At 40.9% G+C, this 16,788-nt stretch overlaps 2 protein-coding genes across 2 annotated transcripts; one reads left to right on the forward strand and one right to left on the reverse strand.

Moving 5' to 3' along the window:
* Positions 1-3,330: 3,330 nt before the first annotated feature.
* skic8 (SKI8 subunit of superkiller complex) lies at positions 3,331-9,889 on the forward strand. The gene is made up of 11 exons (XM_010735190.3): positions 3,331-3,493; positions 4,364-4,418; positions 4,504-4,531; positions 5,103-5,208; positions 5,866-6,038; positions 7,031-7,179; positions 7,460-7,553; positions 8,461-8,554; positions 8,747-8,839; positions 8,968-9,046; positions 9,641-9,889. Exons 2-11 carry the CDS (start codon positions 4,407-4,409, stop codon positions 9,728-9,730), a joined length of 918 nt encoding a protein of 305 aa, XP_010733492.1. The 5' UTR covers positions 3,331-3,493; positions 4,364-4,406; the 3' UTR covers positions 9,731-9,889.
* Positions 9,890-10,500: 611 nt separating this feature from the next.
* Positions 10,501-15,881, reverse strand: slc25a44a (solute carrier family 25 member 44a). The gene is made up of 4 exons (XM_010735192.3): positions 15,558-15,881; positions 13,536-14,243; positions 12,670-12,797; positions 10,501-12,307 (listed from the first exon to the last, which is right to left on the reverse strand). Exons 2-4 carry the CDS (start codon positions 14,167-14,169, stop codon positions 12,116-12,118), a joined length of 954 nt encoding a protein of 317 aa, XP_010733494.1. The 5' UTR covers positions 14,170-14,243; positions 15,558-15,881; the 3' UTR covers positions 10,501-12,115.
* Between the last annotated feature and the right edge of the window lie 907 nt (positions 15,882-16,788).

A 16,788-nucleotide genomic window follows, 5' to 3' on the forward strand; every position in this document is an offset into this window, starting at 1 on the left:
TGTCTATTTCTTTTTTTAAAGATGTTTTAGTTTTTTTAACCTTTATTGGATATTAGCAGCTACAGAGTGACAGTGGTCAAATTCAAATCCAGGGCTGCTGTGGCGAGGACTGGGCCTCTGTACATGGGGCACACACTATATTTCTATATAAGTATATGCGGTGTCGTTTAGCTCAGTTGGTGGAGCAGCCGCCCCATGTGTGAAGGCTCAGTCCTTGCTGTGGAAGCCCAGGGTTTGAATCCAACCTGTGGCTCTTTCCCGCATGTCATTCCCCATCTCTCTCTCCCCACATTCCTGTCACTCTTCAGCCGTCTCAAAATAAAGCTTGAAAAGGCCAAAAAAAAATCTTTATATATAAGTATATATAGAAGTTCAATATGTTATTAAACCTGTTCATCTTATAATTAATGAACAGTATTTCTCTTCATAAAAAAAATGTCATATACACGTATTTATCCTGTAACACTGACTAATAACAATAACTTGAATTATAACATTATTAGTACATGACCTCACATTATTATAACTCTTATTAGACATAGGTCGCTAAAAGCAATGAACTTTTAAACTTTAATACTTATATAATCTAATACTTCATTCTACTGGGACAAAGCTGACAAACAAGAATATTTAGAAATAGATTTAGTCAAAAGAGTATTAGAGTGGCTGTATATTAGTAAAGTATATTATGTGTGTATGTGTTTGTATTGGATCAATACAATAATGTACCTGTTTTTCATGGTGGACAAGTAGGCAGCTAAATGAAGACACTAGTTCTGTCTCATCTCTCTCTTTGAATTCACCTTCAGTGTCCTCGATTCATTTCTACGTCCACAGAGGATCCAGATCAAAATGACTTTGAGCGGAAGCTGCTGGATATTAACACCCAAACACATCTGATAACGGTCGGACAGTTTCCAATGCACTCATCTGAATTCAAACATTTCATAACTGAATCTTCAGGGTAGGTTGTTGGATCAAAAACACTTTCTGAAAGAAGAGTCTGAATGACTCAAAACAGAATTTCCAGAATCTCATTTCCACTCACAGTCTGCCAAAACCAAATTCCATCATCAGGCTAGACCGATCATTAAAAAGCCAAAAGGAGGAAAATGGTGATAACATCAGGAGCTAACTTCTTACAGTTACAGTCAGTCTGTGCTTAAATTACATTTCTATACATTTAAAGACAATTAGAAACATGAAACATCTCTGAAAGTTAGTTTGTGGAGGACTAATCTACAATTCTGACCTTATTTTTTCAATTACCTCCATCCATCTGATCCATGTTTTTAACCAGAAATTTTAAAAGCATTTCAAAGTTTTGTTTTTGTCTTGAGGCAGTAATACATCAATATAAAGAGGATTGCAAGATTAGACGGATGCTTGAATGTTTCATGTTGTTCTGCTCTCAGAGCACTTCATTTTGTCATATCAAAGATAATGACAACAGAAGTCCTGCTTTCCTTTCAGCATGATGCAGCTGATGCCATTACATTAGGTTCATTACCCACCGTTATTATTGCCCTGAATATACGAATGAATCACTTGGCTGAAAATAGCAGCACTGTGATTGTTTGCTGCCTGCAGGACCAACAAGAAGAAAAACAGGTGGTTCTTCTGTTCACAGCTCAGAGTTTGACCAGACAGTGAAACAGTCAGCTGGAAGAAGGTAAACTTGGATTTAAAGTCTCCCATTTATGATTTATAAGCAGTACACAAACGTGATCTAACATTTTGTAGATGTACAGATAGGACATTTTTACATGTTTATGAATGCACAGTATTCGTCGACAGTTATAACTTGTCCTATATGAAGACATATTTTATATGATTACAACATATTTTACATGATTAATAAAGGGATTTGAAATAAAATAATGTTTCATGAATGAGATAACATACACAAGCAACACATTTACAAAATAGATCAGGCTGAAAACAGCTGTGTTCCCACTTGTAACTGTGTATACTGTTTCTTCAGTTTCCTAAAACATTGTGTGCTCTGTCTTGAAGACCATAAATATTATAATTTTAATGGGGTTTAATGGAGCGTTTAGATTTTTACAGGATTATCATATACAGAGAGATTGTATATCAGCTTATATAAGGATCATTTTAGGGCTTTAAAAAAATCCCACCAGCCTCTGTCTGTCTATCTGTCTATCTGTCTCTCTGTCTGTCTCTGTCTGTTTCTGTCTGTCTGTCTGTCTGTCTGTCTGTCTGTCTGTCTGTCTCCTCTAAATAGGACATCTCTCGTCTTCTTCATTCCAGCTGTCAGAGGAGTTTCACACTTGTGTCCTCTCTCTCTAGAACTGCCCATTTCAGCCTCTCTTCAGGAGTTATTTAAAACATAGCAGCTGGATCATCAACTCACCACGACCTGGAAATACTCTCTGCCTCTATTCTGACAACCATCTTCTGAGTGTGTGGGGCTCAGAGTGCTGCTGCTGCAGTAACTGTCAAAATATAAGAGAGAGAGAGAGTTTTACTCCTCAGGCTCAGGCTTCACTCTGCACCACTGAGGTTTTATTTTAAGCCTATATTTATTTTACTGTAGTGAAGACAAGCAGGGGCTCCTGAACATCTTCAAGTATCATCTAAGTCAATTATTGATCATGTGTTGGCTTTCTGGGAAGCTTGGATGAGTCGCTGCCTAAATCAGTGTGTCTAAAAGTCAGTGTGTGTAGTGACATGAATTCAGTATAACTAAATTTAAAGTGGGAAATCAATGAAACACTTTCAAACAACTGGGAACATATAGGCTCCACTTCTCTTACTGTGGTCACTGAATAAACTAATGAATTATGCTATATTTTCATTTTATTGTATATGTTTATCACATTTGTTTGTTGTGTTATTATCTCTAACCTACGTTTTCACTGATTTTTTTTACCTATGGTCAAGTTTTGTATGTCCTCTATAATTTAATGTATTTATTTTTTTCAAGTCAAATCAATTTTATCACCAATGCTGCCATATGTAGAGAGAATTGAAATAGTGTTTCCCTCATATCCCTGCAATAGACATGAAATATAAAATATATACAAGTTAAAAGATATCTAAGAAAAATATGGCAAATCTAAAAGATATAAACAGTATAAATATGGAAGGAAAATATAGAAGGACATTCACAGTGTGTATCTGGCCGTATAAACAGAATGAATTTAACTAATTTATTAAAACTGCCATCTAAATGTATCATTCTGTAAAAGCTTTATTATTATTATTATTATTATTATTATTATGATTAAATAAAATAAATCTTTTAAAAACTTTCTTCTTCACCTCGGGAGACGCTGTAGAAACGCTGGTCCTCCACACGCCGCTGGTGGCGGTAGTGCGCATAGTGCGTCTCATACGTCATTCCGTCAACCCAAACGAAGAAGACGGAAGCGGGAAGTCACGTCAGATGTTGTCATGGCGTCTCACATGTAAATCACCGGGCTGCAGAGACTGAAGAAAACAAAACAACTTATTGAGAGATCTGAAGGTACGTGGGCGGATACTGTATCATACAAAAACCACATTTTGTGAATATAGTTAACTCTGTAAACCGAGCCAGTTAGCAGGGAGATAACTGTGATGCTAACTGCGCTAACCTGCTAGTCTGAGTCAATGGTCGGAGCTAGCTCCTGTTAGCCAGCTGCTGCTAACAGCTCTTTAATGTGAGCACAGGTTCAAACACACAGTTTGTTATCACGTGTCTGACCTCTGTGTGACTGCAGCAGGTCCACACGTGACGTCTTTATGCCAAACAAACAGTGACGTCAGAAACGTTGCTATGTCAAAGTGCTAACAACACTCTGATACAAGTGAAAGTACTGCACTGAACATGTTGTTGAAGTAAAAGTATCATCAGATCAGGTTTCACTTCAGGTACTGAGAGCTAAAGTAGCTACGCAGTGTGAATGAATGACGTCTGACTGTTACTGTCATGTGTGACGTCATTAGATTATGATTTTACTGCTGCACGTGGATTATTTTCACTCTGGATTCATCTGCTGAGTCATGTCTCCATTTGGTTTGTAAACATGCTGAAAACAGTGACAGGTTCTGTCCGAGCAGCAGTCCAAATGATTCAGATATAAATAACAATCATCAAAAGGGAAATAAACGATTACCAGTTTTTAAACTGACTCATCGGTTTCAGCTGTACTTGTATATACTGCTGGTAGAACTGATCGGTAAGTGATGCAGTCAGATAAATGTTGTGCAGTAGATGGAGTAGAAGCAGATTCGAGTTGTACAAGTACCTCACGTATTTTTTTCTGTGCAGCACTCGAGTAAATGTATGTGTTTACACTAGTTACATTTCAAATTAGTCCTGCTTTAAATGAACACACTTTAATGTTGTTTTCAGGTTAAAGGAATCAAACTGTCTCGCTGACTCCCAGGACCAAAACATGAGCACTCAAGTAAGCAACAAACTTCAAGTCAAATAGTTTTTAATCTGTCTGTTCTCTGGGTGAAACACTAACTGTGAGTGTGCTCTGATTTCAGTACAGCATTCTTTTCAAGCAAGAACACGGTGAGTGACGCTGATGGACACAGCTCGCTTTGCACCTTACTTATTACACTTTAACTCAGTTTATTTCATTTCAATTCACTTTAATTGAGATTTATTTTGCTCTGCATTTACACACACATACATTTTACATTTATATATTATATTATATGTTTTTTTTGTTACTAGTGTGCTACATGTTTTCAGTGTTTCAGTACAGCTGTTCCATGAAGTGACCCTTTAACTGAAACTCTGAAAAACTGAAACTGAAAAAAGTTTGTTTTTTACTTTGGTACTTGTGATTTGTTTTTTAAATATGCAAATCATCTTGAATCATATTAACTTTCATTTTAAATAACTTTAACAACAGTTTGAAAATTTACCAAACCTCAAAATAATCTTTATTAACATACATACATACATACAACAGACATGAATGAGTTAAATAGTTTTTTGTGTGTTTTTATGGGAATTGTTGAGAATATTAAAAACATAGAATAATGCCAGGCTCATCTTTCGAATGCTTTTCACATCAGTGCTGCAGTTTGTTGGTGCACTGTGATCAGAGTTGGAACCCGTGTTTGTGTTTCCTCAGCTCACGACGATGCTATCTGGACAGCAGCGTGGGGGAAAAGTGAGGCGGACGGGACAGAAACTATTGTGACTGGTTCACTAGATGATATGGTGAAAGTCTGGAAATGGTGAGTGTGTTTGTAACACGAGTCCTTGTGACAATAATACTGTACATTGTTCTGAATGAGACATCTGCATTTTTAAAGGCCATATAGAAATGAATAAAGACAGACACAGTAATATCTTTAGCTGCAATCAGCATCGTTCATAAGGACTTTACAGATGCACCACATGGGGTGAGGTGTGTGTGGACAAGTGTCATGTCTGTGAATTCTGGTTGACTAAGTTCTTATTGAACGGTAGTGGCAGTGAGGGTATTGATTATGACTGAAGGTGGAGGCTGCAAGAGCACACTTGGGACATACAGTATATACAGTATTGGTATAAACCAAGCACATCAGATCTGTAAAGTCCTACAATTTAAATTCCATGTCGTCACATGTGGACAACATCTTATTGTTACAGTAAAGAATAAAAATCTGTGATAGTGACAGTCTTTTCTATGAATCATTCTTCTCATAAATGTCTGTCGAATGTGCCACAGAAGTGTTATAACAGAAATAATTCCACATCTCACGATATTCATCAGCAGGTGGAGTTGTCTTGGAATTGTACATGTTTAAATTTCTTGACTCTGTGACCTTTTCGTCTGTGTTGCTTTTAAAAAGTCAACTTTATGTGACTTGACTTGAAGCGACGTGACGTGACGTGACATGTCCGTGCAGGTCAGACGAGAAGCTGGAGCTGCAGTGGACTCTGGAGGGACACCAGCTGGGCGTGGTGTCAGTAGACATCAGTCACAATGGAGCCATCGCTGCCTCTAGCTCTCTCGACGCTCACATCCGTCTGTGGGACCTGGAGTCAGGAAAACAGATCAAGTCCATGGACGCCGGACCAGGTAAGACTGCAGGATCAATTTTTATTGAGGGATATTGTTTTGAGTAGAGAGATGATGTTTCCCCTTTGTGCAATCAGCATTTTTGTTTTTAGTCCATGTCTAGAGTTGAAATGAGTAGTTGCTTAAAGCAACGTTGCATATAAATTTTGTTTGTATTTTTCTGATTTAGGCTCCAAGTTTTACAGTGTAATCCCACTGTGGTAAATATGTTTAGCTGTACACGTGTATTTGTTCTGATTACATTACATATGATCAAAAACTATCGAGTCAAGAATTTTGCTAACAACCAAACATCAACAAGGTCAACAGCACAGACACAGCAGCCAGCTAATAAATAGCTAACGGCTAAAATCATTTACTCTTGTCCAGCAGCTTCTTGCTCAGTCACCTTTTCTCATCTTGCAGTTCTCCGTCAGCTCTTTGGTCTCATCGCTATTAGCTATGTGTTTAGAAGCTGATGAACCTGGTTACATAGCCTAGTTGTCCAGCTCCTGTTCTGGCACGACATCTGGCTCTGCTCCCTGTAACTGAATATATTTGTGCTATATTTAGGCACGTTATTTGATTACTTCTTGGGCTTTAGGAACTTGTGTAATTTCTTGTCAGATTTCTTAATATTTTACTACTACTACTACTTACTGGAATAAGGTCACTACAAAGGAAACTGTCACCCAGATTAGTATTAAAGCAAACCTGCAGGGAGTGACAGCTCGTCTGTTGAGTGTGTTTCACTCTTTCAGGAACCCCATACACACACAAACACGTTGTTGTGTTTATTGTACTTGGTATTTGTTCTCTATTTGGTAGATTTGGATTCTTCAGAGTCCTGCTAATGTAGGACCTATTTCTAATATTCAACACTTAACTGGTGCATGAGGCAGGTTTGGTGCGTTCAGGGGTAGTTAGAGTCGTAGGTATAAACAGTAATTTGCATGAATTTGCAGCAGACGTCGGTTTGATGTGTTCCACCTTCTCTTTGCTGTCTTCTCCAGTCGATGCGTGGTCGGTCGCCTTCTCCCCAGACTCCAAGTACATTGCCACAGGAAGCCATCTCGGCAAGGTCAACATCTTCGGTGTGGAAAGCGGCAAGAAGGAATATTCTCTGGACACTCGAGGAAAATTCATCCTGAGTATCGCTTACGTAAGGGACCATAAATTGTCCTTGTGGTTGGCTGGGTGGTTTCTTCTCCAGCTGAGTCTCCGAGGGCTGAGACCTCACTGTCATCAATTTACAATAACTCATCTTTATTTTTTCTCGTTCACACCGAGCTCTCCCCCTCGTTTTAACTCTTAACCCTTTTCTCTCCAGGTCCAAAGGTTGTTTTAAAAGGCTGTAGCTCATCCAGTCTCATGTTTCTGCATTTTGGAAATGTTCTTTATAATACATAACTCCCTTTTTTTCCTCTGTTTTTGCCCCTCAGAGCCCTGATGGAAAATATTTGGCCAGCGGAGCTATTGATGGAATCATCAACATCTTTGACATCGCCACTGGAAAGCTGCTCCACACACTGGAAGGTGAGTTCACATCATATTTATATTTATTATTTAGATCAGGGACGTCAAACATACGGCCCATGGGCCAAAACCAGCCCACCAGAAGGTCCAGTCTGGCCCGCGAGATGACATTGCAAAGTGTAAAAATTATGTTAAGGAAAACATCGACTGGTGAACTATTTCCTCAATAGAGATTAAATAATCAATCGATAATGAAAATCTCCTAGTAATTACAGCTCATATCACACTGAAGCAAACACGAGACAGTTGATTTAAAGCTCGATCACTCGCAGCTGTACCTTTTGTGTTCTGGTTCAACAGTTTTCTGGATAAGAAACAAGAGAAAATGAAACAAACATAATGATTTCTTTATTTGTACGTTTTGACTTTACTGGTCTGGCCCTCTTGAGATTAAATACAGCTGTATGTGGCCCCTGAACTAAACTAAAGTGAGTTTGACAGCCCTGATTTAGATGAATGAATTAATAATTCTTTTTTATTAATTAATACATGGAAGATTTTGACTATAAAATGTCAGAAAATAGGAAAAAGCTATGTGCTGTTGTCACATGGCTTGTTTTGTTGTACACTCAAAGGTCACCAGTTTACAACGTAGAACAGAGAAAGCTGCAAATCCTCACATTTGAAAAGTTCACATCTCTCTGATAAATAACTTCAGTTAATGATCTAATTAAACAAATATTTCTTTTTAATCCACTTATCAATTAATCCATCTTTTTAGCACTAGAGGGGAAGCAAATCCACATCAGATTAAATAATTAAATGATGAATATATGCATGAGGAAATGAGCCTTGAACACCGGCATGGCATGTGAAGATTTCAGTACATGCAATCAGCATATACATATACATATCACGCTTATTAAGTAATGAGGATTACTGACTGGCTTGTCTTCTCCCTCCTCAGGTCACGCCATGCCCATCAGATCTCTCACTTTCTCCCCCGACTCTCAGCTCCTGGTCACGGCCTCTGACGACGGCTACATCAAAATATATGACGTGTGAGTTCAGCTGGCAGTCGTGGCTAAAAGACGTTTATTCATCTCAAAGGATGTTTCCGTGCTAAAGATGCTCAGCGTACATAATAAACTAGAAGAGAGGAAGGGAGTGAAATGATGTGTCAGCGTTATCATGTCACCAATACACAATCAGAAGAAAGAAGCGTGTTAGCTCTAACCAAGTGTGTTTTACAGGCAACATGCCAACCTGGCCGGCACACTGAGTGGACACGGATCCTGGGTTCTTAACGTTGCCTTCTCCCCAGATGACACACACTTTGTCTCGAGGTAAAATACATGAAGTGACGAACACTGAAAGCAGCGCTCGTCGGCTAAAGCAATTTTTCAATTTCCAGCTCAGACGGCACGAAGCTCGATCCTAAAGTGTTTCTATCTCTCTCCTCTGTCGCTCTCAGCTCGTCCGACAAGAGCGTGAAGGTCTGGGATGCGTCCTCCAGAGCATGCATCAACACTTTCTTTGACCATCAAGACCAGGTGACACAGATAACCCTGTAACTCTACAGCCAGTGTGTTCTAATCGAATTCAGAGTGAGAAAATACATTCGCTGTAGGTGCTGATGTGTTAGAGGGGGGGGGGGGATCAATACGGCCAACGTCACACACATGGTGGCCTCTCGCATGACCCTTCACTGACATTTCAACTCGGGCAAAACCAATAATCCCAGCTGTCATTAGATCGCTGGTCACAGACGCCTGTGGGAAGGGAGATCTGTTCTCCAACAAAGCCTCTAATTGAAATAGCACGTCTCCTCAGAGAGCAGATCAGAGGCGAGTGACGCTGCCGTATTGTTTTGTTTGTGTCACAGTGGAAATGACTGCAGAAGCTGTACATCTACAGTGTGCAGCGCTGCTTTGTTCTGCTTCGTAGAACATCTTGCAGTCCAATAAAAAGCATTTTTGTTTTCATTATTTCCTGTTTAAAAAAGCTTCATACATCATGCCATTGTTACTGTTTGGAATATTGTGTTGTCGTTTGACCCTTAATACTGTCAGACAGCTCCTCTCAGTCTCAGTTTTTCATATTACTGAAACCACGTTCCCATCCTTCCCGCCCCCTGTCGTCTTCAGGTGTGGAGTGTAAAGTACAACAGCACCGGCTCAAAGATCATCTCCGCTGGTGACGACCGCGCCATCCACATCTACGACTGTCCCATGTGATGGATGACGTCTGCTACGAGCTACAAGCTGTTAACTGAGATCATGCATTTGAAGTTGGTGTTTGGGTGGAGGCAGGAGGAGAGCTGTACATTTAAAGGTTTTTTTTTCTTTTTGCACTTACCAATTGCGGTCAAATAAAAGGGTTGCTTTTGTACTTTGGTTTGTGTTGTATTTTTTTGAAGCATACAATATCATGTTCAGGTCAGTGACTTGATTTGGGAACAGACTTCCAGTGTGTAGAAAGTATAAAATGGATATATCTGTAGGTTCCAAATAAGATCTGAGACAAGACTCAGATGTATCCGATCAGAAGTAATAGCCCACTCCAGTTACAGGTTTGACTCATTTCCTTTAAAGGGAATTAAATCTTTACTTTCATCATTATCATTTTGTTTTCCAGCTTATTTTCCTTCTTTCTGAGCTGCATTTGAGCTCTAGTCATTTTAATTGTCTTATAACCTAGTGGTTGGTTCTTGAGGTTACCTTTCAGTTCTTGTAGAACAATAATAGACTGAGAAATTAATACTCAAACACTGGGGCTATAGCATCGGTCAGCATGATTTCATGGTGAGAAACAAACTGTCAGATTTATTCCTTGAGTGTAACGGGGGCTTAGGCACATTAGTGTAGTCTCCCTCCTCACACAGCTTTGTGTCTTCCCATCAGCAGGAGATGAAGTATGATCAGTGCTCCCTCCAGTGGTCCAGCAGGTGTACTGCAGTCTCATCACATAGTTTATGCAGCAGATGATAAAAGTAGTAACTAACCACTGCAGTGACTCAGTACTTTATTTCATTCAAAGTTCTGCATTTTTTAAAACAACACAAACTGTGCCTTTGATAATACACAGAGCAGGTAGATGATAGTTACAGGTGGAGCACTTCCTCAGTGTGTCCAAAGGTCCATTCAATTTGCTTTACAGAAAGAAATCAGTCCAGAGTGGAAGTCCATCAGTCTTATCCACAAACAGGAAAGTGCTCTTACAAACACTGAAACGTTGAACCGTTAAAAAGAGACAGACACATCAGAGGTTTTCTGGCAGTTTGAGTCATTTCTAACGTTACAGTAGCCTCGATCGAGTATTGATGAAATCTGAAGGCAACTTTGGAGTCGAGCTGTTTGTGCTGGTGTTGATGCTGCCGCCTCTACTCTCCCTGTGTGTGTGTGTGTTTGTTTGTGTGTGCTTTAACCAAACAGCAGAATAGTGTACTGGTTTACGTTTCTGCCCTGTGACCAAATGGCTGCAGATTTGATCCCCAGTCTCCCTGAACAGTATAAATAATACAGAGAGCACAACAGTATTAACAGTAGTGAGAAATGGCTTCCTGTTTGATGACGTTACATTTACACCTCTCTCCCCTCTTCTGTCGGGCTCCGCTGTGTTTGTACGATTGATTCACTCAGACAGGAACAAAAAGGAGCAGAAGCAGCCGCCTGATTGGCCTGATCAACTTATCCACATGTAGAATTCATTGTTACGCCTGCACCTCTGACTTCATGGGGAAATAAATGACAGGACAGACACAGCTACGTACATCACAGACAGACAGGCCTCATGTGGAACTGTACAAACTTGGGCCGTGTTTCACAAAGACCTCTCCAGATAAATCTAGTGTACTTTTGGAAGTCTTCTGTACAATTTAACAGCATTGCTAGAATTAAATATCAGATCTGATCTCTTCATTAAGGCCTGAACTAAAAGGAGAGTTTCAGCAGATGTTTCACACCTTTGTTTTATTTTCACTGGAATGCTCACAGATATTTTCTGCTTTTAATGTGCTCGTCGGACAAATAAAGACTTTTGTATCTCCAGATTTTGGCACACTGAACTCATGACACCGACCCCATCATGAATTCCCTTAAAAAACATAGTCTCATTGAAAAGACTGAACTCGGCTAATGTGAACTCAAGGTGCAGTAAGTGTTTACAGGCTCCTCTGTGGAGGTGAAGTATGCATCCTAAAAAAACAACAACCCTGAACTGGTACGTCAAGAAAATACACTGGTTCGGCCGATCCACGTACAGGAGGCTTTGAGCTAAAAGGGATTTGAGTTACAGACTATTCCTCAAGAGGAGACTTCAGTCATTGGTCAGATTTGAAAGAATTTTCATGTTTTCTTTGTTTAAATGGGGAATTTCGTTTTGGCAAATGGCAGAACATTGTCTTCACTTATATAGATTCATATTTCACAGTGGCAGTTAATAAAAAAAAAGCCAGTAGAAAAGGTCTGACAGACAGAAAAGGCCAAAGTAATGAAGAACCCAAAGACAAACAAACATCACCACTGCTGCATCATACCTGCATTAAAACAACACGGATCTAAAAAAGTGAAAAGTTCCTGTGCTGCCCATGTTGACGTGAAGCCACGTCCCTCTCTGGCCATTCACCAGTGTCTGGTCTCTATCAAATCAGCTCGCAGGCTCAGTCTCTTCAGGGTCTCGTATCCCACCACGATGAGCACCGACGTGGGCAGGGAGGAGATGATGCGTGCCGACAGCCCCTTGGTCATCCCCCAGACGCCCTCCTCTGCCAGCAGCTGCTTGAAGGTCTCGATGACAGATGAACGTCCTTCCACCTTTAACAGAAAAGGGGAAGTATGAAGTTTATGGTGAGCGTGGGAGTTCGTAGAGGCAAGATTTCAGCTACACAGAGTTATATAAATACTAAATTAAATGAGGAAACTGATGGAAACAGTAGAATCCTGCCTGCCGTCCAATCAGCTTGCAGTTGCGCTGCAGCCAAGCACAAGTTGTGAAACTGTTGCGAAATGTTAGGAAAGAGGAAGTGTAGCTGCAGAGAAAAGCAGCTGACTCCAGCTGTATGTGAGGCACCTTAAAGCCTGGCTCATCCTTCCAAGAAGAAAAATGTTGAACTCATTGAAAAATATAAATAAACACAAATAAAATGACAGCTCTGATTTGCTGGCTCAGTGTTTACCTGTACTCTTGCTCGAACCACATCCATGGGGTTGGTGATGGTGGAGGCTGTTGCTGCTGCCATTGGTCCTGCCAAAGCCTGCAGAATCAGATGGGGGCACTCACTCGGCGCCAACAAGGACAGCTGCTCTGTGAAGACAAGAGAGTGCAAGATAAATGCACTGAGAGCATGCAGATTTACTGATGGTGGCCACAGCTGATATTCCTGTGCTTCCAGTGTGGCCAGAGGATACCCAGAGAACGGATAGCACATATCTGGGCTGACTTTCTGTAGTCCCCCATAACAAAGAAAATTCCTATGAAGCAGATAAAAAGCTACATCATCTTTAGAAAATAGGCAATGGGTTGTATTTCGCCTCTTTTATGGCCCGGGAGACTCGGTTCGATTGGGAGCGGGGAATGGCTACACTCCCTGGACAACATCATGCAGTTACAACAGCAGCTTGTTTGGGGGTGGTTTTGCCCAAAACTAGGACTGACTAGGAATTTAAAAAAGCACCAGGAAGAAGAGAACCCGGCTCATCGACTAGGTTTCTGATCTTTGGTTCTCTGGATAGTCTGTTTGCTTTCCCACTGTAAGTGAACCACACCAGGGTTCACTTGCAAGCGGACTGAGACCCAAGGTTTTTAGGCGGACCTGAGTTCGGATGAGCTTTCACACCTGCCCAAACGAACTGGACTATCCGAGGAAAGGAACTCTGGTCCGTTTAAAGCGAACCAAACAGCGCTGGTGTGAAAGCGCCCTTACTCTCCACACAGACTGTTCAACTGAAGCCCACTCAAATGTGACTTCACTCTCGGTCCCTTGTCTACAGACTCTGCATCTATATGCAAATGTATGTTCATAGAGATGAGGTGTTGGCTTACCTGCATAAAAATGATAAAAAGGCCACCAGAGAGCGCTGTTTGGGATGTACGTGAGTAGCGATGCCACGTAGCCCCGGTAAAATCCCCTGAATCCATCAGCAGCAAATATCTGCACTGTAATGTCGCGAGTCTGCCCAAAAGTCAGTCTGCGTTTGCTTGCCGCGAGCACCATTTTGGGTTTGGGCTTGAAGCGGGTCAGGTGTTCCCCTTGCCCTTGCATCATCAGTTGCTGAGACACCACGTCTATGGGCACGGTGATGGTCTGAGCCACCAGGGACGCTGCCCCACCTGCCACCACTGACTTCACTGTGTTACTGGGCGAGTACTGGGACACATACTTGCGCACCAGTTCATAGGTGGTGATGTAAGCCTGTCCTGAGACCAGGGTGAACGTGTTCACCATGAAACCACGGTAGAGGCCTTGCATGCCCTCGGCTCGCAGGATCTTGCAGAAAGCATCAAAGGTGCCGGAGTAAAGGACCTTCCCCTTCTGCACCTGGAGCCGAGTGCGGATGAGGCTGAATGGGTAGACGGTGATTCTGGTGGTCAAGGTCATGAACACACCCAGGGAGTAGAACTTCCTCTTGTCCAGGTCCTCCCATTCGATAATTTGGATTGCACCTTTCTGCTGCATGGTGCCGGCTATGGCAGCGCTGCACCCCTAAAGCCACATGTCTGCATTCGTCGGCCCTCTGACTGCCATCACACCTGAAACCAAGAACATTCAGCATTAGTGAAGCTGGGATTGCATGTGAGAATCTGCTGAGTTCATCCACATATATATTCATTCATTCATACATCACTGTTTGATCCCAGAACAAAATCAGGCAGAACAACACTAACTACATGTTGAACAACACAGTGCTGTATCACAGTGTAACAATACAAAGTAATCACATCTTGAATACGACAGCAACAAACTATTATTTCTATTATTAACTAATCTGAAAATGATTTTCCTGATGAATCGTTTGGTCTGTTAAATGTCAGGAGGACAACAATTCTGAAAATTGCTAATTTTGTCTGAGTACCAGCACAAAAACCAAAGACTCACTGGAAGCAGTGAATTAATATTCTGTTAATCAATTTACCAATAATCATTTCAGCATCGTGGAAACTGAACCTGGCAATGATCTGTTTGTGTTACTGTACTGGTCTGGCAATCATTGATTTCAGATAGAGGTCATGATCTAAGGCAATTAACTTTTCAAGCAAATCATATCAAATCAACAAAGACAAATTTGAGCTATTTTATGATCATGTTAAGGTTTACAAAGTGTAAACTATGCTGCCTCTACTACACATCTGTTTAATATGCACTTATCTATATATAAAAATAATATCTGCAGATACATCAAGCCTGGTTGATTTCAACAGTCCATTTTCAGTCTGGCTCTGGCACAGACTTGAGTCCTCAACAAGTTTCATAAAGTTACACATCGAACCAATTTTCTCCTTTCTACAAACCTAAATCCACCCAGGAGAGTTTGACCACATGTGTTGTCTTCATGCTGTTACTGAATCTAATGCAAACACATGAAATGGATTTTAAATGAGGAACTCGTCGATGCCTGAGCACACAGAAGAAACACTGCCTGAGCATTTAATATCCAAGTCAGCACCTGATACATCTGACAGACCTGACACAGCTGTGCTAATAGAAACATGTCTGCAGAATGCAGAGGCTGCAGGACAGGAACTAGCATGCTCCTACAGCGTGGGGAGTGTCTAAGTGGTGCACAGTGAACACAGGGAAGGCCTGCCACTCTGATCTGTACTTATACACGCCTTTAGCTACACGTTAGCAGCCTGGCACCGTTTCATAACAACGCCACGTGAAGGTCCAATAGGTCAATCGAATATTTTTTATTGTTGTCTGGCAGTATTTAGAGAAGCACGTGCAATGTCACGGCATGTACTCGCGCTGCGTTCAGTTGGCTAGCTAGCACGAGCGCGATACCCTTCAGCTGTGTTTAAGAAACACAGCCGAGATTTCAACGTCAACACGCCGAGTAAACGTACCTGTGGAGGGGACATGTAGCTCGGGTTCGCCCTCCGCCTCCTCCACGCTCACTGTCGCGAACTGGGCCGCTTTGTTGAACTCATACGAGGCGGGTCATGTCTTCCGTCCATTACTGCTGCGAGCAAACATTGTCAAAGGTGAAAGGTCACAAGCTGTGCTACACCGCGGCGTCTCGTTACCGCCATTCCACACTATCTCACCTGTCCCCAGGTGAACAGTGTGGTCTGGGATGAGCTCAGCCTCGCAGGTGACCGCTGTAATGGCTATGTTTACTCAGCGAGCGGTTTGTTTTACTAATTTGACGACGGTGGTGCGTTCATGGCCCGATGAAAACGTAGGAGTTGCCATAAATTTGTGGAACCAGTGAACAGTAATATGTACGAAATATAATATTAATAATAAAACACTGACATAATTAATGTCAGTGTTGAGTAGTGTTTTTATTTCACAAACCAGCACTTACATCTGGATATCAAACTACACTGTAATTAATATCTCACTTTATACATAGCATATTGCTCTGTAAGCTTCAAAAACTACATTTTTATAGGGTACATTATAATTTTTATTTGCGAACAACGGCACAAATAATAATAATAATTTACCCTAATAATAAATATAATAATAATAATAATAATAATATAATGACTTTCAGCGTAGAAAGCGGTTGGAAGTCGGAGGTTCTTTGAAGGCAGCACGAGTAGGAGTAGAGACATCTGCGCATAGACATATATACATAGACATATATACATAGACGCCGCATTGAGCGCTGAATCGTACGTCAACGGGTCCGCCATATTGGAAATGGCAGGTCTGCCCGTAAACTAATACAAGGAAATGGACTGAACTTCATAAAGCGCCTTTCTACACAAGTTCTTAAGTTAAGCCTTTTACACCCATTCACACACACACTAATATATCTGGGAAACAAACAGGCACCAAAAACAACGTATGTTACTTTTAAAGTGATGATTATAAATGTTTACTCCTTATGTAAGCACCAAACCAACGTATGTATTTTTCTAATGCTGAGTGTTTACAGCTACTAATGTATATTAGTTGTGTGTGTGTATATATGTATGTATATATGTTCACGTGTAATGCTCTTTATTCAGAAAACCCTCATGTCACATCTACATTTCAGGATCTGGTTATTATAGACACAGATTAAATGTTAAATATAAATATTTCAATATTTATCATCACAGTAACAGTGTTACACACATTAGT

Source organism: Larimichthys crocea, chromosome XVI (genome assembly GCF_000972845.2).
Source record: "Larimichthys crocea isolate SSNF chromosome XVI, L_crocea_2.0, whole genome shotgun sequence".
In the NCBI taxonomy this organism is placed as follows: domain Eukaryota; kingdom Metazoa; phylum Chordata; class Actinopteri; family Sciaenidae; genus Larimichthys; species Larimichthys crocea.